The sequence below is a fragment of the Trachypithecus francoisi genome, unplaced genomic scaffold (assembly GCF_009764315.1).
Source record: "Trachypithecus francoisi isolate TF-2019V2 unplaced genomic scaffold, Tfra_2.0 Lachesis_group2, whole genome shotgun sequence".
Classification (NCBI taxonomy): domain Eukaryota; kingdom Metazoa; phylum Chordata; class Mammalia; order Primates; family Cercopithecidae; genus Trachypithecus; species Trachypithecus francoisi.
The window spans coordinates 145365745-145392339 of record NW_022681465.1 but is presented as its reverse complement, the minus strand read 5'-3'; the positions used below and the strand labels follow the sequence as shown (position 1 = coordinate 145392339).

Sequence of the window (26595 nt, the reverse complement as noted above, 5' to 3'; positions counted from 1 at the left end):
AATCACCACCAATGGGATTTGCTAACATCAAGGTCATTTTAAGTGGAAAAAGTTTAGTTCCGGAGAGTCATGAGACTGTGTGCGTCCTGTGCCGAGAGGAAGACAGAAGCAGTTATTGTGTAAAACATGATGTCATTTGACTTTTCGTCTAAAAATCAGTGCTTCCCTTGTGTACCCACCCTGTGGCAGAAGAGCCTCTGCAGCCCTCACCCCCCGCCTTCCATTCCATCAAAATCAAGCTCATATGTTAAGAAAGCTTTGATAAAATGCTCTGAGAGACATCAATCAATAATAAAACATTCCTGCCCCATGTTCAGCAATTAATATTTTCTTAAAAAGCAGAACTGTAGAGAATAAGAATGAAAAACATCAGATATGGAGTCATGTGGACTAGGTTTGAATTCCAGCTCTTCTATTTTCTAGCCATGAGATTTTGGGCAAACTTCTTGGCTACTCTAAAACTTGGTTTCCATTTCTGTGTAATCTGTTCATTTGACAGATATTTACTGAATGTCTACCATGTGCCATGGATTGTTCCAGGTGCCGGAGCTGCAGGAGAGAACAAAACAGAGTCCCTGCTTTCATGGAGCTTACATTTTACTGGGGGTGGAGAGGAGGCAGACAGCGAAGAAAATGCTAGACAGTGACAAGAGCTAAGCAAAAAAGGGCAGAGAGAATGAATGGGAAAATGTGTATGTGCTCTTTTCCATAGGGATACCCTAGGAGGGCCTGTTAGGTAGTGCTTGAGCAGATACTGAAACTCAGAGTAGGCTAGGGCTTCGATGATCTGGAGAGAATAATAGAACCTACCCAAGAGAGGTATAATGAGGACTATGTAATATTAAGGATATAAAATCTAGCACCTGGCACATAGGAAGCACTCAACAGATGGTGACTATAATTATTTTTATTTGATGTAAGGCATGTTTGAATAAAATTCATTAGAAAAATTGAATTCATCACATCACCTTCATTTTGGGAAGGTTATGACAAGTCACAGCTTGGCAGCTCATAACTTCTAAACTCTATATTTATAATAGGTAAAAATGCCTATTTCAACCTGGCCTAGGTTCCCAGGGCACTGGCAGCTGATAATAATGAGAAAAATAATACCTCCAGTCTCATCCTACAGGGAGAAGTATGCTAAGTGTGATTTCTCACCACCCAACTTCCATTTCAGGCTGATTAAGTCACTTTAACGGTGAGTTCCCATTACCTAGAAAGAGCTCTGAGGGTCTGTTACTCCTGGGCAGTGGGAGATTGGGGAAGAATGGCATGGAGGGTCTTGTGAAGTAAAACTGCATAGAGACCTCAAGGCCTTTGTTTCTCCACTGCTGAGGTCAGAGATCTGGAAAGCCAATGTGTAAGTGTGTGTATCTGTGTGTGGGGGGGGAGGGGACAGTGGTAGGGGAGAGTCATGGTGGGAGGGAGGGAGAGGAAGAGAAGGAGAGAAAGGGAGGGAGGGAGGGAAGTAGAGGGGGAGAGAGAGAGAGAGAGAGAGAGAGAGAGAGAGAGATCAATCGATTGATCCCCTGACCTGGAATAATAATGGCACTAGTTATTAAGACAAACATTTCAAATGCCCAATTTTATATGTATAAGAGCCCTAACTCTTGATTTTTAGTCCCAGTCCTGGAATAACCAGTTGAGGGATACTGGGTAAGTCATTTTCCCTCTCTGAGGCTGCATCGGACTGAAGGGCTCAGATCCCAGAGCAAAGTAGATTAAGACTTGGTTCTCAGCCCTGCATGATCTTGGGTATGCTACTTAACTACTTGGAGCCTCATCTGTTAAATGAGCTTTTTAACACCCTTTGAGATAGCTAATGCAGATAGAGAGTGCAGCATGGTGCATGGGATAGGACAAATGATCAATAAATACTACAGACCAGCATTTTCACCTGCTAAATACCTATCCTGCCCTCCTCATTGGCTATTCTGAAGATGAATCAAGGGACTAGGTAACAAAATGCTTTGCAATATAAACGGTACTTTACAACTGTAAGGTGTTATTATTAAATTATCACCATGATTATTGCTTTATGTTATGATATTGAGCAGGGGATATAGTTTTCATAGACATGCTTCTCATAGGCTCTTTTGGTAACGAGATTGATTTTGAAAGGCTATCTTACATGAAAGATACAGTCACATTCTTGTTTTGAAAAGCTGAGTCTCTCAGCACTGAAACAGAACAGGTACATTACACAGTGAGGATTAATTAGCTGTCACGCATTATTAAATGTTCTCACTCTCAATACCCACATAGAACTGGAAACTATGAAAGTGAACAAGAAGTAATCATAGTACAGGGAAGGGAAAAAAAGATACAATTGCTGGCAATGCATATTTCAAGAGTAAATTATAGTCTGATTAATATCACGTCAGCTCATTCTCTGTTTGGAGTCATTGTTCTGAATCTAGTCTTCAGGGCTGCCTGCTTTTTTTTTTTTTTCCTTCTACCACTGGGATCAAAAATAAAAGGAAGCTGGACTTTTCAGTGTTTAAAGAGTGCTGTGATGTGGATGTTTACACTGAAATGCAGGATATTTGAGAGCCTAGGAAAGGAGAGGAGGTAAATACAGATACTGATATTTATAATCATATAGCAAATATAATATGTCTCTCCAGATTATTTGAGAATTTTCAATTCTCAAATAATTGAAAAATAACAAAGGTTCATAAAAATGATAGCTCGAATGTGTCTTGGGGATGATAGAGTCCAGTGACAGCAGACCCCCCTTGTCTCAGCCACCAGGGGCAAGTGTTGAAAATGCAGATTCCTTTGGACCTCCTCTCTGGAATGGGTCTCGGGAATCTGTATTTCCCAGTCCTCTGCTTGGCAGCTTAGAAACTAAGCTTAGAGGGAAAAAGGATGATTCATCAGTTAGTTTACACAGCTGGTTAGTAAGAAAGCGAGAACCAGAGCTGGAATTTTCCAACTCCCAGCCACACCTCAGGGCCTCCTTTTCTGTTTCATCTGAAGTCCACTTCATTGGCACCACTGGCTTGGCATGGGGAGGATCTCTGCTCTCGTGGAAACTGAATAGGCCTTCTCTGCTTTTTATCATAGGGATGGAATTCTCCCAGGGTTAAGCACAGATATATGAAATCCCATAGGATGCCATGGACAGTAGGATTCCACAGTGGGGTCTACAGATGGACAGATGGCATCTGAGAAATTCCATCCACATAGCAAATAAGGGCAAGGTAAAGTCTGATCATTAAGTTCATGGTATAAACTCTAAGTGGCACTTAATCCAGTTGTTTTCCCCCATAAGATTACCATGTCTCAAGGGGCAAAAGACAGTTTTATTCCTGCTATATTGCCAAGACGGTGTTTGCCACTTAGTAAATATTGGTGAGTAGTTTGTAGAATAAATACAACAGTATAAAAAGTATAAAAAGAAAAACAACTAAATTGTCTCATATTAATAGGCCACTATCAGTAGGGGGTAATAATAGCCATGGTGATGATGATGTTATTAATACTAAAACAACAGCAGGAAAGTAACATTATTGAGTGCTTTTTGTGAGCCAGCGCTACACAGGTTAAGCTCTTTTTTACACAAAATAACTTATTGAATCCCCACAACAATTCCAGGAAGCAGTGACTATCATCATCCCTGTTATACAGATGAGACTTTGGAGGCACAAGGTGTTCAAATATAGCCACATGCCACATGATGCTTTGGTCAATAACATTGGTTCCATAAGATTATAATACCGTATTTGTACTGTGCCTTTTCCATGTTTAGATATGTTTATATACACAAATACCATTGTGTTATAACTACTTGCAGTATTCAACACAGGAACATATGTACAGGTTTGTAGCTGAGGAGCAACAGGCTATACAATGTAGTCTAGGTCTGTAGTAAGTTATACCATCTAGGTTTGCATAAGCATACTCTGTGATGTTTTCACAAAAATGAAGTTACCCAACAATGCATTTCTCAGAATAGATTCCCATCATTAAATGATACATGACTGTAATATGCCCAAGGTCACTATTGGAAAGTAATGGAGCCAGAATTCTAACCCAGACTAGACTGACTCAACAATAATACTCTTCACTACTCTACTTTCCAGCCTCCAAAACCCCTGCACATTCAGAGCATCAAGGTTGGGTTTATGCCAAGTCCACCCAGTCTGATAAGGTGGACTTGCATGGAGGTTCTTCAGAGTTGAAGGCATAGACTGATGAGAGGAAAGAGAGTCGCCAATGCTTGTGAGCTCAGAAGCAGCTGAACTGAAGACCATGTACCCATTAGTACAGGGTAAACACCTAATAGTCTAGCACGGTGGTCAGCAGACAGTCTATATTCAAAAAGTAACTGCTGAATAAGCAGATGTATGAATACATGAATTATTAAACAAATAAACAAGTGAGCTAATCAAGCATACAATGACCATCTCATTTTGACTTTCAAACACAGGGCAAGAACCTCTTTTCCTCACATCTGCTTCACTGTCTCCCTACTTGCTTTTATTCTTTAGCAGAGTTGCTGGTATCTGAAATCACATATTTTACACAGTTTTACAAGCCCGTTGGGGCTAGGGCTATCCCAACATGTGCCTGCTTTACGGCTTACATTGAATGTGTTCATAACTGAGCTCATCATCCAGTCCTAACCCACTTTACCTTACATCTAGAGACCCTTCCCTTAAAAGTTCCCTTTGAGAAATCCGTTTTTAATGCCACTTTCCTATTTGAACTTTTCTGGTCTCCAACAACCACAGATAATTTCTTCCTCCTTTGATCAAACTACAACTCTCCAACACTCTCTCAATGCATTTATCTTACTATATTTAGTGCCATAATCATTTGTATATTAGTCTTACAACTCCTCTTTATCAGACTATGTATTTCTGAAGAACAGGAAGGAAGCCACTCAGACTAAGAGTAGAGAATCATATATTGAGGACCAGCCACAGAGGAAGGGTTTTCCATCCTTCTTGCATTTCTTTCTCATAAGTCCATGAGCAGGAGGTACTGTGTTCACCGTTTTGCAGATGGAGAAGCTAAAATTAACTTGCATGGTGAAAGCTCAAAAAGGTTAAGTGACTATTGAGAAATTTGGGTAAGTGGCAGAATTTGAAGCCAGGTCTGTTAGATTTTTAAGTTTGTGTTCTGAATCGCAAGACTGCAACTCGCCATCTGGGTTCTCATGCCTGTACCTTGAGTACAGAAGGTGTTCAAGACATTTTAGATAATGTGAACAACAGAGGCTAAGATTTTAGTAACGTCTGGCAGTGGCCATGTGAGCAAGTCTTCTGGGACAAAAGGAAAAGCATGGATTTGTAGTCATTAGAAGGCTTGGCACCTTTCCTGCTTCTCCATCTGCCACCAGAGAGAGACTGGGGTAGGCTGAGTCTCTGCCTACGATCCCTCACTGGCCCATTATAGTTGCAACCTACGGTAACAACCAGCACGTGGCCAACCTTAGGAGACCTGCTCCTGACCGTGGTGGCCAGGGCAACCATGGCACTCACCCTCAGGGTTGTGATGGTGGCAGGATCCCGGAGCCGACCCTCCTCATCTTTCAGATTGTAGCCTTCTGGCCTCTTATCACGCTCGCTGACTTTCCACAGCTTCACAGTTTTATCTGCAGTGGGCAACCAGATTAGGTCAGAATTATAGTGAAAAGCAAGCTCATAAGGGAGTTTTCCTGGGGTCAGTGGGGAAAGGAAGAGGTAAGGTTGGAGAGAATTGCTGCGGAAGCTGGCCCACATAAAGGGTTGCCGTGCATAAATCCCTTGTCATTTGAAGGCAGAGCTCATAGTTCAAAACAAAAACATACATTATGCTGGGACAAATGGATTTCCCTGACAATGGGCTCTTAAATCTATAGCGTATACCTTAATTTAGCCCATTCCATAAAAGCATTTATTGAACATTGAATAACAAGAGTAGCGACATACATAGAGCTTACAATGTAACTAAGAATTTTACATGAAAAATTTGTTTAACAATCATAACTCTGGAAGTAGGTGCTATTATCTCTATTTTAGCATCTCACCTCACTGACACATCATCCTTACCATGTCCTAAAAGGCCCTTCATGACCTGCCCTCTCCACTTTCTCCACCTTCCTGGCCTCCCTGTCCACCCTCTCCCTGCTCACTTACTGTGCTCCTGCCACATGGCTTCCCTACTGCTCCAGGTACACGTTAAGCTCACTAAGCCTTGGGGCCTTTGCACTTGCTGTGTCTTCTGCCAGGAAAGCCCTTTACCCTCTTTTTCACGTAATTCGCTTCTTTACTTTTCTCTTGCATTTGCATCCCAACCTTAGAGAGGCTTATGTAAAACCTACCTAAAAATGCTGTCCTCAGAACCATTCTCTATCTCCTCTCTGCTGCTTTATTTTTCTTCATAATACTTTTTACTACCTGACAATTGGTTGATTATTTATCAAATAACTATCTGTCTTGTCTCACTAGAGTGTAAAATTGTTGAAGGTAGGGATTCTATCTCCCTTGTTCATCACTGTACCACCAGCACCCAGAACAGTGCCTGGCACATAGTAGCTGCTCAACAAACATTAGTGGGGCAAATGAACAAATCTTATCCACCTACATAGTGCATATTTCTATCAATATTCAGGAAAATAAAATGGTAAGGAGATACATTGAAATGCTCCTTTCCTTTTGCTGCCTCTATGGAGTCTCCAGCTGGAAACTACCTTTCTCAGATTTGTACTGCCCCAGCACTTTACACAACTTGATGACACCTGTCATTCTCCATAGCATTGAAACAGAGAACTCCTATCCCTACAGAACTTCCATAAGAACTCCCATCCCTACGCGTGTCATGCAGGCCAACGAAATGAGTAAAAAGGGCTAAAGGATCTGTGGAACTGGAATGACATGCCCTACATGCAGGCTTTTAATTTATTTATTTATTTATGTATTTTTTTTAGATGGAGTCTCTCATTTTCACCTAGGCTGGAGTGCAGTGGCACCATCTCGGCTCACTGCAAGCTCCGCCTCCCGGGTTCATGACATTCTCCTGCCTCAGCCTCCCGAGTAGCTGGGACTACAGTCGCCCGCCACCATGCCTGGCTAATTTTTTTGTATTTTCAGTAAAAGCGGGGCTTCACCATGTTAGCCAGGATGGTCTTGATCTCCTGACATCGTGATCCACCCGCCTTGGCCTCCCAAAGTGCTGGGATTACAGGCGTGAGCCACTGCACCTGGCCTAATTCAATTATTTAAGGAGACAAGATCAGGCAAACAAATCATGTCTGCCGGCCACATGCCTTAGTGGGCTTTCCTTATCAGATCCAGTGTACATTTTTTATACTTGTTTTAACATATCTTTTTGAAGGCAGAAACTTGGTTGCCTTCTTTGTATCTTCCTCTGTCCTGCACAAGGTAGGGTTTGCAATTAGACAACCTTGGGCCCAGTGCCCACTCTGACGCCAGTCACATGGCCAAGGACGGGGATTCCCAGGCAGTGGGTACATAACCCTTCCTCCCTTCCTCCCTTCCTCCCTTCCCTCCCTCCTTCCTTCCTTCCCTTCCTCCCTTTTTTCCTTCCTTCTTTCTTTCCTTCCTTCCTTCTTTCATTCCTTCCTTCCCTTCTTCCTTCCCTTCCTCCCACCCTTCCTCTCCCTTTTCTTCCCTTCCTCTCTTCTTCTTTTATTTTTAATTGAGATAGGGTCTCACTCTGTCGCCTAGGCTGGAGTGCAGTGGTGTGATCATGGCTCACTGCAGCCTCGACTTCCTGGGCTCAGGTGATTCTCTCATCTCAGCCTCCAGAGTAGCTAGGATCACAGTCGCATGTCAACACGCTCAGCTAATTTTTGTAGTTTTTATAGAGACGTCGTTTTGTCGTGTTGCCTAGGCTGATCTCAAACTCCCAGGCTCAAGCAATCTGCCCACCTTTGCCTCCCAAAGTGCTGGGATTACAGGCATGAGCCACCACACCCGACCATAACTAGTATTTCTTAAGCAACAAATAAGATTGCCAGATTTAGCAAGTAAAAAAGTACAGAACACCCAGTTAAGTTTGAATTTCAGATAAGAAAAAAAAAAATTAGTATGAGTATATCCCTTATAGTTCAATCTTACAAAGAAACAAAGAAAGATGGTGCCTCAGTTTCTTTATTTGTAAACTGGGGAAACAGTATCTTCCTGATGGGGCTCTGATGAGGATTAAATAAATCACAGCATGGAGAGTGTTTAACACAGTATTAGGCTTCTAATAATGGTCCACAAATGATAGCTTTTATTAGAATTAGCAAATTGGGCAACTATTTTGCCGTAATAACATGTTGCTCTGACAGCTTTAGCTTCATCCCTCGATAATATCAGCACATCCTATTTCTTCTTTGTAACACTGTCGGGGAAGAAAAGCCGTCCCTCTGGGAATTCCTTCCTCTTTTGCCACTTGCTTCATTCCTCCATTTCTCCTCACCTGACTTTTCACCACCACCTCCCAATTCTCGTGCCTTTGGGAGGACAGATCTTCTAAGTAGGAGATGTGGATCACAGTACTATTCGCCTTGAAGCTGCCAGAAACAAATGCCTTGTTCTTAGAGGTCTTAATGTACCACATTGTGAAGTGGGCTTTCAGCAGCAAATAAGTGCCCCATTTTCTTGATCTGGGCATCACTTGGGCTGCTCATGTCTGACACACTGGCAAGGCTGCTAAGTGTATGATTTGTGCGCTCTGAATTGTGCAGTCACCCTGGCTTGTGCTGGAGCAAAAGGAGATCCTGCTGCATACCGAACTGCTTTTTAGGGTGAGAAAATGAACATGGGCCATATTTACACAGTCACGTGACTAGCTCTTGATCAGTTATGGCTTAGAACATCCCCACAATTTTAATACCAAATTTTTTTTTGTTGCGTGGATTTGGACTGTATCCCATCCCCTTTGCAAAGTTAACATTGTATATTTTTCTTATCATGAATGACAAATTGCTATACAGAGAAACAGAGAAATCATGGGTATAACGTAAAGAATAAAAATCACCAACAACTTCTCCAGTCAGGGATGATCATCATCAACATTTTTCATAAATCCTTATAGTACTTTTTCTATGTACTTTGGGGGTAGAATCCAAATCTATAATATTGCACATACAGATTTTGTATTTTCTCATTTTATTTCCTTCTTTTTGTTATACAAGTGGTACATGGAATGGTTATTCAAATAATCATATCGGGGGAGGGGTGGGGGAAAAATAAAATAGAATAATCACAAAGGTAAAAAAAACTCCCTTAATTCCACTAGAGATATCATACAAATTTTGTGGTTTTTTATATTTATGTATACAATTATGTAACTGTTTTTAGTAAACATAATATGACATACTTAGTTTATAGTATGCATTTGCCTAATCATATTTATCTATACCAACATCTATCCATGCAAATATACTTATAGGGATAGAATGTATTATGTATACTATAACATAGTATATATGATTTATAATAGTGAGAATTTGTTAACAGCTAAAGGACTAATAGTAGGAGGCTTACTAGTAAACTACAGAAGAATCATGCAAGGAAATACTATGTGGCCATGATGGTATTTTAGACTAACATTTGGGAAGATATTCCTGTTATTAAGTGTTATATTAATAAAAACCTGGTTACAAAAGAGTTTGCAGAATATATCATATTTCTGTTAAGAAACAAACAGATTTATTCATGTCTTTTTGCTTTTTTCTTTAAAAGACTTAACAGTGGTTCTCTCTGGATGGGAACACTTTTATTATTTTTGTTTTGCTGTATTTTTTTTTTTTTTTTACAATGAACTTGTACTAGTTTCATAGTGAGAAAAACAAATTCAGTATATCCCCCTTCTCATTATAGGTATTAAAGTGGAAGTAGAAAATGAGATAAAACAATGTGTTTTTATGTGGTAAATAATTTGAGGGTCTAGATTCACAATTGAACGTTGGTTTCATTTTTTATTGAAATTGTAAGGTTGAAAATATATTCTAGCAGAAAGTAAAATTGTTCCTGACTATAATAAGATAAGCACTATATTTTCTTAGAGATAATTGAAGGTGAATTCAATGCAATTCCCCATGGTTGGGTTGCCTGGAGTCATTCTTGACTTTATTATCACACTATTTTTCTTGACTCAGTGTCTTGAAGCTTTGTGAATAAAAAAGTCTAAGGAACATGTGACTGTTAATATGAGTAATGACTTTTTCTTTCTTCTTGCTGGTTCTCTGAGTAGTTTATCATCACTTGTGGCAGCTTTTAAACACAATCTTATCATCTATCTTCATTTTCTCTTTTGTACAGTAATTCCAATTGTCTTCCATTAATTTTTGCATGTTAACCTATTTGGCCTAAGGGGGATTCTCAACCTCAATATTAGTATAAAAAAGAAAATTACATAAGAACATGGGAATTTTTCTTAGAAGAATCATTTTGAGATGCTGTTGGCATATGAAACAGTATCCCAAATGGGAAGATAATATCCTTGTTAATCAAAAAACTATTTAAAAACTCAATTAACAGAATATTATGCTATATAATTAATCTTCATTGCATTTCACTGATTTTTTTTCCCCATTTCCCCCCCAACAAAGTAGTTAATAAGTCCTTGAGGTTTTTTTTTTGGTTTTTTTTTGTTTTTTTTGAGATGGAGTCTTGCTCTGTCGCCCAGGCTGGAGGGCAGTGGAGTGATCTTGGCTGACTTCAAGCCCCGCCTCCTGGATTCACACCATTCTCCTGCCTCAGCTTCCTGAGTAGCTGGTACTACAGGCACCCACCACCACACCTGGCTAATTTTTTTTTTTGTATTTTTAGTAGGGACAGGGTTTCACCGTGTTAGCCAGGATGGTCTCGATCTCCTGATCTCATGATCCGCCCACCCTTGGCCTCCCAAAGTGCTGGGATTACAGGTGTGAGCCACTGCGCCTGGCCAAGTCCTTGAGTTTTAAATGCAATAATCAATAGGCTAAATTTGATCATATAAAGTAAGTTAGCTGTAGAAGACAATCAGACATTTTTCCTCTGCCTGAAGTAAGTCAAAATCATCATAAGTCTCTTTTATTCCGAGTAGTGTTGAATCTGCAAAGCCTGTTAGTGAAACTTAAATAGCAAAAGTAAAAGGAAAGAAATTGAAACAAATTTATGTGGTTTGGCTTCCAAGAAATCAGGATTGCAAAACGTAAACAGAACAATAAATAACAGTTATGAGAAAGAATCAAACTACCTGGAGTCTGGAAAAACAGATGAGTAGAGATCTGGTCATGAGGAGATGAGATATGCTTGGATAACCCTAAACCAGTTGCATCCGAATTGTCATTTTTTAGACTTCTATGCTGGCTTTATATTTGAGAGATTTGGCATTCAAATGCATTAAATAACTTGCCCCTTTTTTTCCCATGAGATTAATATGAGACTTATTGTAAAAACTTTACAAATTAAAATGACAAAAGGAACAAATTGGCAAGTTACCCATACTGCACAAAAATTAATCATGATGAACCTTATGTTGTATTTCCTTCCAGTCTTTAAAAATATTCATGTATGTTTGGTCACATTATTGACATTTTATTTTGTCACTTGAGATATGAACATTTCCCTTTCTTTTTAAATCCCTTGCTTCTTGCTTCTCGATTTAAATTAAAATGTATATTCCTCATAGATTCACATGTGAGATAAAATGAATCATTCTCCAACTCATTTTCTTGGGAGAGGGTGTTTAATTTTTAAATATGAATCCTTTTAATTGTTATGCTATTCAATTAGCACCCTTTAACATCTGACTTTATGCCAAGTTGTTTTGAGCTTAGATGGTTTCTTTTAGCAAGGATTTAAGAACCTGGAGGTTAGGTAATTCCACTGTATAAAGACTTACCCAGTGATTATGTAATTTGTCTCTCTATTCAATACCCAACATCCTCTCTCTCTGACCTATTTATGTCAACTCCTCTTCATCCAACAAATGGTGTTAAGTATGGAGGGAGATAGGGAAAGAAACCCTTTCTTGATTTTTTTTTTTTATAAAGTCCCTATCTCTTCTTGCCTTGTGCTCCTATCTTAGAACTTAATTTTTGTCAGAGAGACACACAGCCATCTGCTTTGCAGACCCTAAAATATATTTAGGGATTAATAACTTCTATTCAATATGCCAACCTCACAGAGACAGCATGTTGAGTTTCCTGAAATGTATTCCCAGAATAACATTCAGTGAATCTTAAGACAGGAAGTCACATTCCAAAAACACCTGCAAATAATCTGCAATAGTTGCAAACTGCAGATAATGGGTCTCACATAATTGGGTCATAAATTTAATATTTTAAAAAACAGTAGTTACTATTTAGTGAGGGCCTAATCTGTGTGTGCCAGGCACTCTGCTAAGCATCTTGCAAATGTTATTTCTAAGTTTTTCAACAGCCCACACGGTTCAAAGGAAAATTGAGGTTAAGAGAGATTGAAATATATAGTTTGGCCGACTGTATCACTGAAAATACCAAACAGGAAAAATCACTTCCACCTACCATTAGTAGACAGAAGAAAGTAAGCTGCATTCTGCTGGGGGAGCCATCTTATTTTATTGATTTTTTCTTCTATTTCTAAGCTCTTCAGGTAATCGAACTCGGGTTCATGGCTCTGGAATGTGCTGTAAACATTGTATTCACCCCTACGATGAACCTGATTTTTACTCTGTAAGAAAGGAAAAAAATACACAAACGATTAAATCATAGTAGCCAACCGTAAAACTCGCCAACTCCCTTCTTTTTCTAGCAGTCATTGGGGGTGGGATGAGGGCAGGGCCACTAGCACCTCTGAAAAAAAAAATTATATAATTATACACATGAACTTCTGTACTATCATCTAGTATATATAATACGTAGAAATATATTAAAATAGAACAAAATTTTAAAATCAATATAAATAGAAGTTCTAATATTTTCTTTTTGCATCCTAACAGATGCTGCAGTCACCCATCGGAGTGAGCCATCCCACAGTGGCATTTGTAAATACTTACATCGAGCCCTTAAAGAGACTACAAAGTTGTAGCATCTGTGACTTTCATTGGCCTTGTAAGATCTCATCTGATTCTCATGAAACCTCTGAGGTAGGCGGGGCAAAGAAATGGACAAAAGAGGCTCAGATATTAAATGACTTCCCCTAGGTCTCACAGCTCATAAGGAGCAGATTTGGGCCTCAGATATGCCCCTGCTACTTTTTTCTGTTTTTCTTTCCAACATGAGTGACAAAGCAGACAGGAGCTCAGGGATGCTACCTGCATCATTAAGGAATGATGAGACTTTACCTCTTGGCTTTCCTCTAGCACTGATTATGCAATGAGCAAACAACAGGGACTACATACATGAGAGAATTAAACACAAGGGCAAGGGTCTGCAGAAACGGGAAGAAAAAGAAAAAAAGGAAGAGAAGAGAAAAAACAGGATGTGAAAGAAAGAAGGAGAAGAAGAGGAAAGCGGAAAGGGAAGTTTTATTTCAGGTATTTTAGGTCCTTATTACCAAGAGCTTCAAGATGCAGGCTTTGAAAAACTCAAAAATTCAAATATGAGTCTTATTAAACGTTTGTTATAAAAGCTTGACTCTTAATAAAAGGGTTAATTTCCAACTGTGTATTTCTAGGTGGATATAAAATATCCAAACCCAAATCTCAACTTACTAACCAGCGAGAGTGCTGAACCCTGGGTGTGAAATGTATTTGTGCGGACTGTCTGGGAGTGTGCCTCTGAAGAATTCACTCTTGGAGTTCACCCACTGAAGTCAAAAGCAGGTCTGCCCTAGATGATGTCACATGGGTTTGTTTCTCAGATTTAGTGCTCATTTTAATCCCAAGACTGGCCACAAAGCTTAATGCTTAATTGCAGGTTCTTTATCCTCATTGACATTTATTTTTTTATTGAACAAAACTACCCTGCTTTAGAAAATGTGTCCCCCATCATTCCACTAATGAATCAGGCTTCCCAAATATTTCACTAAATTAAAATAGGTGAAACCTATAAATAGCTAACAGAAAATGTAGAGCAGAATATTACTGGCAACATGCTGCCTTGGGTAATTTATGCTAAATAGCTCCTCCGGTTCCTCTTTATCATCACTGCGAACCTAATTGGGTTTTTTTTTTTTTTTTTAAAGAAAAAGCTGGAAAAGGAGGTTTGAAAATCAGTGTTCAAAAGACTTTAAATGCTGACATACTTGGTACTATCCTGCTCATTTGCAGAGAGAGCCAGTCCACCTTAACAATACATTTATAAGAGTGTTGATTTGCTACCATCCAAATCAGACTGTCAAGTGTGTGTAGTATGTGCCAGACCAATTAGCACTAGGCAGCTCTGGAAAAGCAGGAACAATTCCAGGTCACGAAGAGCTATTAGTTTCTACTTGCCAACCACATTTTCGTGTTTCCAGGGCCAATGGAATAGGCTGGATGCCTGATTTAATGCTGAACACTTGAATTTATACGGAACCCCGAGGGATTACGATGCCCTTATAGAAATTAATTGCAAATAATGTGCAATTACCAAATATATCACCTCTAAATGAGGCTTTCCTTTTTTGAGGGGAGGTGTAACGCAAATGGCTTTGAGGCACAAAGCAGGCTTTAAATTGCTAGGGAAGTCTCTTGTGAAACCTTCCTCTCACATTGGGCCTCCCTCACGCTTCCTGAGTGCCCGGTGAATCTCAGAGGCAGGCAGTGGCAGATGGGAGAGTTACTAGAACACAGACTGGCCTGCTGGAAGCTCCAAGACCATGCCAGGGGAGGCCAAGGAAATCAAACTGGGCCATAATTCCATTCTAACAAACAGAAGCAGACACCAAAAAACTCAATTTATATGAAAAAGAGAAACAATTCCTAGTGGAACCCATGTCCCAGGAAGAAATGGGTTTATGAGAGTCACTGGAAGTTAGAACTCCTGCTCAGAAATGGTCCTATATGTAGCACTCAGCTTCAGGGGCCTCTGTGTCACCTACAGTGATACTGTGATGTGTGTCATATGCTTTATTCAGATGCCAGTTTGTGGCCTTTAATCCCTTTGGTGAGGCGAGCTATCATTTTCTTCTCTCCTGTCCCAAGCTGTCCTCTTCACATCTATTGGCAAATAAACTATTTTTTTTTTTCTCCTACATATTCTGGCAGCACCTGAAATCAAGGGAGACTGAATTTCAATGGCTCTATGACAGATCCCACTGAAAAAGGAGGAGTTATGCTCAACAAGCACCCATGGAATTTTGCAGGTCAGGCTAGCAGTGAAGTTGTTTTGAAGGTGTAACATCCAGGCTTAGAAAGATAAGGCCATGCCCAGAAAAGGCTCTCCTTTACAGGGCTTTTATGAGTCTGAATGTAGAACTGCTGATGTTAATGACTTTTTGGCAGTTTTTAGTTTTCGAGCAAAGCAGCAAGGTTAAGGGCGACACATAAGGATTAAAGAACAGTAGGAGGCCTCCTTTAAAAAGAGAAGAAAATGGGCATTTTGCATTCACCACCACTTACCTCCTGCTCTCGTTGAAATATTACAACCCGACCCCCCTTGTCCCCTGTCGCTAGTAATTCTCCCGTGTGGTTGAATTCTACCGTAGAGATAATGTCAGCTGCAAAGAAGAAGACAAAGGCAATTTAAGTAACTGCACACTTACTTTGAAAGGATAGATAATAGATATACTTTTCTGTGCATTTAAGGGCTTAGGGCTTTGTCTCTGCAGTGGAATTTACAAGGATATTATGTTCTGGGTTTTAAATGCCACCAGAAGTGGCACTTGGGAAGTAAATTTCCTAGATGCCCACACTGCACTGTGGTCTCCTGGAACATCTGGAGAGAATAAAAGGGAAAAGCACATTTAGACCCTTTTTTAAGTAAGAGAAAATTAACTTCATGATGGCTGAAGGAAATGGTGATTTTCTTTGATGATTTCTACCAACCACACACCCTTCATGCACCCATGGCCTTTACACCAAGAATCTTCCCCACACAGGCTTCAGTTGTGGCTATTCAAATCAGTCCTGGGGGCGCTGATGAAGCAGGGTTAGGATGCTTGAAGCTCAGTCATGGAAAATGGAGGAACAGAGCACAAAGAAATCATTGGGAAAACTCTGCCAGTCAATAATTCAAGGAAGGAACTGATGAATGCTCCAGCTTGGCCCGTGCCCCTTCTTTTTTTGTGAGCCCAATGCATCCTTTGGAAGAGCATGCCTTATTTCAACCCCAGGAGAAGGGTGCTGAGAAAACAAGGTCACAAGGGCAGAGAAGTGAGGGCAATTTGTACTCTGTATTTCTAATCAGAGAAAATGCACAGGCACCAGGAACTCAGATCACAGATAATTGCTGATGGAATGCCAGCCTGCCAAGTCTTTCTTCCATGCTGGTTACCCCTGGAGGAACATGGACAGGTAAATTACCTATGATTGGATTTATTAGGGCTATTTTTAGAAAAATGTCAGAGGTTAATTCCCCCACAATTGTTCCCCTGCAGGGCTCCAACAATTGCTACCAAGAGTGCAAATGAGTTAAAAAAAAAAAAAAAAAGGGGCAGGGGAATTATGACTATGGCCTTTGACAGGAACATTCTGAAGGTAATGTCTATGTAAGGATAGTGAAGGGAAAACAGTGAGGTGGAAAACTAAGGCAACTACCCCTGAGTAATTCTGATCTCAAATCTTACTCATATCATCATTTCAGGATTTTCTTTGTATGCCTGATTTGTTCAGGTAAGTAGTGTAAAATTCTCCACTTCACATATAACTGTTCTTTTCCATGTATGAAAAGGCTCCTTATGGTCATTCATTGTGCAGAAGTTAACAAAAATAAGGTATAAACCTTGGTCACTTTCAAGCTAGACACATTTAAAAGAACAATTCTTGATTTCTTGTTTTGACTTCTTAGATGATTGACCTCATAGATAGCAAATTCAAAGCCCTACAGGGCCACAAAGTAACATAGGTGAACTAGAAAGACTACGTATGTCTCCTTTAAAGGGGCAAGTGGCTATTTAGCTTAAGCTGATTGGGGCCATGATTGCCTGTATTGCCATGTATTGCCTGATGTTTTGATTTTTTAAGTATATATAGGAAGCTGGAAATCAAGACGTTTACGCAAAAATCTCTTAAAGTTTATATATTGGCAAGTATTTTTTTCTTTTTTTTTGTTTTTTTTTTTTGTTTTTGAGATGGAGTCTCACTCTGTCGCCCAGGCTGGAGTGCAGTGGCCAGATCTCAGCTCACTGCAAGCTCCGCCTCCCGGGTTTAGGCCATTCTCCTGCCTCAGCCTCCCAAGTAGCTGGGACTACAGGCGCCCGCCACCTCACCCGGCTCGTTTTTTATATTTTTTTAGTAGAGATGGGGTTTCACCATGTTAGCCAGGATGGTCTCGATCTCCTGACCTCGTGATCCACCCATCTCGGCCTCCCAAAGTGCTGGGATTACAGGCTTGAGCCACCGCGCCCGGCCAGCAAGTATTTTTTTCAATGCCATAAGAATGAAAAAATAATCATATCTGTGGGCTGAATATGATTTGTGGGTTATCAGTTTATGACTTCTAGTGTACGGAGTCTTCATTTGGAGTAGGCTATCTTATTCCAATACTGATGCTCTTAACTAGAAATCTACTTCATTTTCTCAAGAAGACTCCTCCAGTGAATGCTACCCTTAAGGAAACACAAAATAAGCAATATGGTTACTAAGTTCCAGATGTAAGTTTAGAAGGTCCATTTATGTAACCAATGCCCATGAATTGGGAAGAAAGAAAGTCCAGGCAGTGAGAAAGTCAGACACCTCAAGTGAGTTATTTGACCACTTTCCTTTGTTATAGTTTGCCCATCTTAGCAAACCACTCCCATGTTTAGAGGAGAGAAGGCATCTACTTAACATTTGCAGTTGCCTCGGATTGCCCTGCTTGAAAGCACCAGTGCTAAGTTACACTTCTTTTTTTTTTTTTTTTTTTTTGAGACGGAGTCTCGCTCTGTCACCCAGGCTGGAGTGCAGTGGCCGGATCTCAGCTCACTGCAAGCTCCACCTCCCAGGTTCACGCCATTCTCCTGCCTCAGCCTCCCAAGTAGCTGGGACTACAGGCGCCCGCCACCTCGCCCGGCTAGTTTTTTGTAGTTTTTTTTTTTAGTAGAGACGGGGTTTCACCATGTTAGCCAGGATGGTCTCGATCTCCTGACCTCGTGATCCGCCCGTCTCAGCCTCCCAAAGTCTAAGTTACACTTCTAACATTAATCACTGCTTCTGACTTTTCAATGAGTGGTTAGCAAAGGGTTATTCATGGGGCTTCCCAATTTGGGTAGAGCCTAAAGCAGGCATGGCTATTGCTTTTCACCTTGGTCTTTGGTCAGGTACAAAGGCTGGTCCAGTTCAAGGCTCTTAAACTGCTCAAATACTAACATTTCTCAGAAAGAAAGAGTAGCAGGAAATAATGAGAGGGTGGTGGGAACCAGGCCTGAGGTTTACAATGCCCAGCTCTTGTCTTAGAGCTATGTTCTAAGATTCTGCTTACATGCAGTCCATGCCCTTTCACTGGACAGTGACTAATGCAGAACACTAGAGCTCTGGGTGGGCTGCAAGGGTCTTACAATGAGAACTAAAGATGGGCCTTTCCTTTTGGTCAAGTTGGGTATCAGAAAAGAGTTAAGGAGCAAGATGGCCGAATAGGAACAGCTCCAGTCTCCAGCTCCCAGCGCGAGCGACACAGAAGACAGGTGATTTCTGCATTTTCAACTGAGGTACTGGGTTCATCTCACTAGGGAGTGCCGGACAATCAGTGCTGGTCAGCTGCTGCAGCCCGACCAGCGAGAGCTGAAGCAGGGTGAGGCATCACCTCACCTGGGAAGCGCAAGGGGGAAGGGAATCCCTTTTCCTAGCCAGGGAAACTGAGACACACAACACCTGGAAAATCGGGTAACTCCCACCATAATACTGTGCTTTACCAAGGGTCTTAGCAAACGGGCACACCAGGAGATTATATCCCACACCTGGCTGGGAGGGTCCCACACCCATGGAGCCTCCCTCATTGCTAGCACAGCAGTCTGTGATCTAATGGCAAGGCAGCAGCGAGGCTGGGGGAGGGGCGCCCGCTATTGCTGAGGCTTAAGTAGGTAAACAAAGCTGCTGAGAAGCTCGAACTGGGTGGAGCTCACAGCAGCTCAAGGAGGCCTGCCTGTCTCTGTAGACTCCACCTCTGGGGACAGGGCACAGCTAAACAACAACAACACAACAACAACAAAGCAGCAGAAACCTCTGCAGACGCAAACGACTCTGTCTGACAGCTTTGAAGAGAGCAATGGATCTCCCAACATGGAGGCTGAGATCTGAGAATGGACAGACTGCCTGCTCAAGTGGGTCCCTGAACCCTGAGTAGCCTAACTGGGAGACATCCCCCACTAGGGGCAGACCGACACCCCACATCTCACACGGTGGAGTACACCCCTGACAGGAAGCTTCCAAAGCAAGAATCAGACAGGTACACTTGCTGTTCAGCAATATTCTAGCTTCTGCAGCCGATACCCAGGCAAACAGGGTCTGGAGTGGACCTCAAGCAATCTCCAACAGACCTACAGCTGAGGGTCCTGACTGTTAGAAGGAAAACTAACAAACAGGAAGGACACCTACACCAAAACCCCATTAGTACGTTACCATCATCAAAGAACAGAGGCCGATAAAACTACAAAGATGGGGAAAAAGCAGGACAGAAAAGCTGGAAATTCAAAAAATAAGAGCACATCTCCCACTGCAAAGTAACGCAGCTCATTGCCAGCAATGGATCAAAACTGGACAGAGAATGACTTTGACGAGATGAGAGAAGAAGACTTCAGTCCATCAAACTTCTCAGAGCTAAAGGAGGAATTACGTACCCAGCGCAAAGAAACTAAAAATCTTGAAAAAAGAGTGGAAGAATTGATAACTAGAATAATTAATGCAGAGAAGGCCATAAACGAACTGACAGAGATGAAAACCATGACACAAGAAATACGTGACAAATGCACAAGCTTCAGTAACCGACTCGATCAACTGGAAGAAAGAGTATCAGTGATTGAGGATCAAATGAATGAAATGAAGCGAGGAGAGAAATCTAAAGAAAAAAGAAGAAAAAGAAATGAACAAAGTCTGCAAGAAGTATGGAATTATGTAAAAAGACCAAATCTACGTCTGACTGGGGTGCCTGAAAGTGAGGGGGAAAATGGAACCAAGTTGGAAAACACTCTTCAGGATATCATCCAGGAGAACCTCCCCAACCTAGTAGGGCAGGCCAACATTCAAATTCAGGAAAAACAGAAAACACCACAAAGATACTCCTCGAAAAGAGCAACTCCAAGACACATAATTGCCAGATTCACCAAAGTTGAAATGAAGGAAAAAATCTTAAGGGCAGCCAGAGAGAAAGGTCGGGTTACCCACAAAGGGAAGCCCATCAGACTAACAGCAGATCTCTTGGCAGAAACTCTACAAGCCAGAAGAGAGTGGGGGCTGATATTCAACATTCTTAAAGAAAATAATTTTCAACCCAGAATTTCATATCCAGCCAAACTAAGTTTCATAAGTGAAGGAGAAATAAAATCCTTTACAGATAAGCAAATGCTTAGAGATTTTGTCACCACCAGGCCTGCCTTACAAGAGACCCTGAAGGAAGAACTAAACATGGAAAGGAACAACCGGTACCAGCCATTGCAAAAAAATGCCAAAATGTAAAGACCATCGAGGCTAGGAAGAAACTGCATCAACTAACGAGCAAAATAAACCAGTTAATATCATAATGGCAGGATCAAGTTCACACATAACAATATTAACCTTAAATGTAAATGGACTAAACGCTCCAATTAAAAGACACAGACTAGCAAACTGGATAAAGAGTCAAGACCCATCAGTCTGCTGTATTCAGGAGACCCATCTCACATGCAGAGACATACATAGGCTCAAAATAAAGGGATGGAGGAAGATCTACCAAGCAAATGGAGAACAAAAAAAAGCAAGGGTTGCAATCCTAGACTCTGATAAAATAGACTTTAAACCATCAAAGATCAAAAGAGACAAAGAAGGCCATTCCATAATAGTAAAGGGATCAATTCAACAGGAAGAGCTAACTATCCTAAATATATATGCAATACAGGAGCACCCAGATTCATAAAGCATGTTCTTAGAGACTTACAAAGAGACTTAGACTCCCATACAATAATAATGGGAGACTTCAACACCCCACTGTCAACATTAGACAGATCAACGAGACAGAAAGTTAACAAGGATATCCAGGAATTGAACTCAACTCTGCACCAAGCGGACCTAATAGACATCTACAGAACTCTCCACCACAAATCAAAAGAATATACATTCTTCTCAGCACCACATCACACTTATTCCAAAATTGACCACACAATTGGAAGTAAAGCACTCCTCAGCAAATGTAAAAGAACAGAAATTATAACAAACTGTCTCTCAGACCACAGTGCAATCAATAGAACTCAGGACTAAGAAACTCAATCAAAACTGCTCAACTACATGGAAACTGAATAACCTGCTCCTGAATGACTACTGGGTACATAACGAAAAGAAGGCAGAAATAAAGATGTTCTTTGAAACCAATGAGAACAAAGATACAACATACCAGAATCTCTGGGACACGTTTAAAACAGTGTGTAGAGGGAAATTTATAGCACTAAATGCCCACAAGAGAAAGCTGGAAAGATCTAAAATTGACACTCTTAACATCACAATTAAAATAACTAGAGAAGCAAGAGCAAACACATTAAAAAGCTAGCAGAAGGCAAGAAATAACTAAGATCAGAGCAGAACTGAAGGAGATAGAGACACAAAAAAACCCTCCAAAAAATCAATGAATCCAGGAGTTGGTTTTCTAAAAGATCAACAAAATTGATAGACCACTAGCAAGACTAATAAAGAAGAAAAGAGAGAAGAATCAAAAAGATGCAATAAAAAATGATAAAGGGCATATCACCACTGACCCCACAGAAATACAAACTACCATCAGAGAATACTATAAACATCTCTATGCAAATAAACTAGAAAATCTAGAAGAAATGGATAATTTCCTGGACACTTACACTGTCCCAAGACTAAACCCGGAAGAAGTTGAATCCCTGAATAGACCAATAGCAGGCTCTGAAATTGAGGCAACAATTAATAGCCTACCCACCAAAAAAAGTCCAGGACCAGATAGATTCACAGTTGAATTCTACCAGAGGTACAAGGAGGAGCTGGTACCATTCCTTCTGAAACTATTCCAATCAACAGAAAAAGAGGGAATCCTCCCTAACTCATTTTATGAGGCCAACATCATCCTGATACCAAAGCCTTGCAGAGATACAACAAAAAAAGAGAATTGTAGACCAATATCCCTGATGAATATTGATGCAAAAATCCTCAATAAAATACTGGCAAACCGGATTCAGCAGCACATCAAAAAGCTTATCCACCATGATCAAGTGGGCTTCATCTTTGGGATGCAAGGCTGGTTCAACATACACAAATCAATAAACGTAATCCAGCATATAAACAGAACCAAAGACAAAAACCACATGATTATCTCAATAGATGCAGAAAAGGCCTTTGACAAAATTCAACAGCCCTTCATGCTAAAAACGCTCAATAAATTTGGTATTGATGGAACGTATCTCAAAATAATAAGAGCTATTTATGACAAACCCACAGCCAATATCATACTGAATGGGCAAAAACTGGAAAAATTCCCTTTGAAAATTGACACAAGACAGGGATGCCCTCTCTCACCACTCCCATTCAACATAGTGTTGGAAGTTCTGGCTAGGACAATCAGGCAAGAGAAAGAAGTAAAGGGTATTCAGTTAGGAAAAGAAGAAGTCAAATTGTCCCTGTTTGCAGATGACATGATTGTATATTTAGAAAACCCCATTGTCTCAGCCCAAAATCTCCTTAGGCTGATAAGAAACTTCAGCAAAGTCTCAGGATACAAAATTAATGTGCAAAAATCACAAGCATTCTTATACACCAGTAACAGACAAGCAGAGAGCCAAATCATGAATGAACTTCCATTCACAACTGCTTCAAAGAGAATAAAATGCCTAGCAATCCAATTTACAAGGGATGTAAAGGACCTCTTCAAGGAGAACTACAAACCACTGCTCAGTGAAATAAAAGAGGACACAAACAAACATACCATGCTCATGGATAGGAAGTATCAATATTGTGAAAATGGCCATACTGCCCAAGGTTATTTATAGATTCAATGCCATCCCCATCAAGCTACCAATGAGTTTCTTCACTGAATTGGAAAAAACTGCTTTAAAGTTCATATGGAACCAAAAAAGAGCCCGCATTGCCAAGACAATCCTAAGTCAAAAGAGCAAAGCTGAAGGCATCACGCTACCTGACTTCAAACTATACTACAATACCAAAACAGCACGGTACTGGTACCAAAACAGAGATACAGACCAATGGAACAGAACAGAGTCCTCAGAAATAATACCACACATCTACAGTCATCTGATCTTTGACAAACCTGAGAGAAACAAGAAATGGGGAAAGGATTCCCTATTTAATAAATGGTGCTGGGAAAATTGGCTAGCCATAAGTAGAAAGCTGAAACTGGATCCTTTCCTTACTCTTTATATGAAAATTAATTCAAGATGGATTAGAGACTTAAATGTTCGACCTAATACCATAAAAACCCTAGAAGAAAACTTAGGTAATACCATTCAGGACATAGGCATGGGCAAGGACTTCATGTCTAAAACACCAAAAGCAATGGCAACAAAAGCCAAAATTGACAAATGGGATCTAATTAAACTAAAGAGCTTCTGCACAGCAAAAGAAACTACCATCAGAGTGAACAGGCAACCTACAGAATGGGAGAAAATTTTGCAATCTACTCATCTGACAAAGGGCTAATATCCAGAACCTACAAAGAACTCAAACAAATTACAAGAAAAAAACAAACAACCCCATCAAAAAGTGGGCAAAGGATATGAACAGACATTTCTCAAAAGAAGACATTCATACAGCCAACAGACACATGAAAAAATGTTCATCATCACTGGTCATCAGAGAAATGCAAATCAAAACCACAATGAGATATCATCTCACACCAGTTAGAATGGCAATCATTAAAAAGTCAGGAGACAACAGGTGCTGGAGAGGATGTGGAGAAATAGGAACACTTTTACACTGTTGTTGGGATTGTAAACTAGTTCAACCATTATGGAAAACAGTATGGCGATTCCTTAAGGATCTAGAATTAGAAGTACCATATGACCCAGCCATCCCATTACTGGGTATATACCCAAAGGATTATAAATCACGCTGCTATAAAGACACATGCACACGTATGTTTATTGTGGCACTATTCACAATAGCAAAGACTTGGAATCAACCCAAATGTCCATCAGTGACAGACTGGATTAAGAAAATGTGGCACATATACACTATGGAATACTATGCGCCATAAAAATGGATGAGTTTGTGTCCTTTGTAGGGACATGGATGCAGTTGGAAACCATCATTCTCAGCAAACTATCGCAAGAACAGAAAACCAAACACCACATGTTCTCACTCATAGGTGGGAACTGAACAATGAGATCACTTGGACTCGGGAAGGGGAACATCACACGCCTATCATGGGGAGGGGGGAGGGGGGAGGGATTGCATTGGGAGTTATACCTGATGTAAATGACGAGTTGATGGGTGCTGACGAGTTGATGGGTGCAGCACACCAACATGGCACAAGTATACATATGTAACAAACCTGCACGTTATGCACATGTATCCTAGAACTTACAGTATAAAAAAAAAAAAAAGAATTACGTAGCTTTTCCCAACGTGAACTCTTGACTCAGTTGCCAAGAAGATGCCACTCCAAGGAGAACAACACTTGCTTTCCCAGGGGATGACACATACATTTTCCTTCTTCCTAGACTCTGAAAATGTCTCTACTCTCACTTTAAGGTCCATGCAAGTCAAAACAAGGTGGGATTCAAGTGCAAGTCAAAGTCACATGATTTAAGCCACTATTATTAGAATTCTGCATTATGGAATATTAGGCATTGTCCCAGGTAATAAAAATATTTCCTTTGTTTTCCAAGTGTTATTATTCTTCAATGTTATGTCTCCCTCAAGAACCTTGTAAGAGAAAGGGTGATTTGCATGGCAGGATTCTGAAATTCCTTAGTCCTCTTTCAGAGACCTTACCTTTATTTTAATTCTACTAGCCAGCTGCTCTGTACATGAACCTGTTTATATCATGCTATTGTCTACTTCCTTTCAGAGAATATGCCATGGCAGCTCAAGTTAATACTTGTTTTGAACTTTCATGTTTCCTGACTCATTTATCATTGCTAAGCCAGTAGGTATAACTGGAATACTTTACTGCCCCATCCATCTCTGCATATCTTCATCTATGACTGTTCAATAATTGGTGCAAAACTCATGAATCACTCTACATTCCAATTTCAAGATACTGAAACTTCTGATACAAATACTCTTGTGTTTGCAGCATGCTCTTTGGTAAGGCAGTTTAAACTGGAAAATATACTGCTCAAGACAAAATAATTTTGAGATATGGAAAGAGTATGTAGTAATAGTAAGGTAGCAAGTTTAGAGATAATAACATCATTTGAAATCACGATCAACAGAAATCAATTCATTGAGTTCAACACGGCTTTCACCTTTAAATTATAAGTTTATATGACAATTCCACATTTCATTAAATGCTCGGCCTAATCATGCTGTTGATCAAGAAACTATAAACTTGAGCATTTTTTCCTCTGTTCTATATAGATGTGGATAAAGTACACATTGACTAAAAACAAAAGCCAGAAACAGCTAGAAAGGTCAAATGTAGTTAAAATGATTTTTAAAGGAAACCCTGGGTAGTGTGAAATTTGCCTGGCTCCACATCTATTTGTGCTGATTTAATTTCCACAAGATGGTGGCCTGGTAACCCCATTTCTAGCTCAATAGGCACTATTAAGGCTGAGCTTTTTTTTTTTTTTTTTTTTTTAATCAATCTCAGCATCCTACAAAAGTTCTAGACTGGTAATTTCATACATAAAGTATTATTTACCTGAATAATAGATATTGACTTAACAGTGATACTCACGTGAGGCTTACAGAAACAGAGGAATCTCCTAGTTCATCCCTAGTCTCTTGCAGTATCACGCTAGGCTGGAGTCTATGCAATGCCAGAGAATTGAGTTGAGGCAGGCACCTGGATTATTAGGTAATATACAGCTCACATAGCAGAGTGATATTATTAGGTGATATACAGCTCACAGACTGTTTTGATAAAATGGAGACTCAGTTTAGACTTAGGATCTAAACTCAAAGTCTACAGATGGAATATCTTACTGACCAGGTCACTAGCATTGACCTCTCAACATCAATCATAGAGATGGAAATGAAAGGGTAATGCAATTTAGCTTTCGGAGCCCATTAAATGTTTTATCTTTCATCTAAGAAACATTTGGTAGATAAAATCATAAAGTCATTTACCCTACTTGCATCAGCTGACTAGTTCTGCCCACTCAATACTTGGCTTTATTTCTGATGATTGGATTGGGTTTTGGTAGTTTTCTCCTTCAACTAAGACAAGAACGGAAAATATAATTCATAGTGAATGACGATGGTGAAATGATCATAGTTACCGGGTTTGTGTTG

General features: G+C 40.2%; 1 protein-coding gene across 8 annotated transcripts in view; it reads right to left on the bottom strand.

Moving 5' to 3' along the window:
• The window catches only part of PPP2R2B (protein phosphatase 2 regulatory subunit Bbeta), a 331924-nt gene that overhangs the window by 91192 nt on the left and 214137 nt on the right, over positions 1-26595 (bottom strand). For all 8 annotated transcript variants that reach the window (XM_033180756.1, XM_033180754.1, XM_033180752.1 and 5 more), the window contains 3 exons: positions 15457-15554; positions 12479-12644; positions 5496-5608 (listed from right to left, as the gene is read on the bottom strand). Coding sequence is in view for 6 of the 8 variants with exons in the window: in XM_033180754.1 (XP_033036645.1) it covers positions 5496-5608; positions 12479-12644; positions 15457-15554 (377 nt within the window). In the remaining 2 variants the exon portion in view is untranslated. The remainder of the gene's footprint in view (positions 1-5495; positions 5609-12478; positions 12645-15456; positions 15555-26595) is intronic.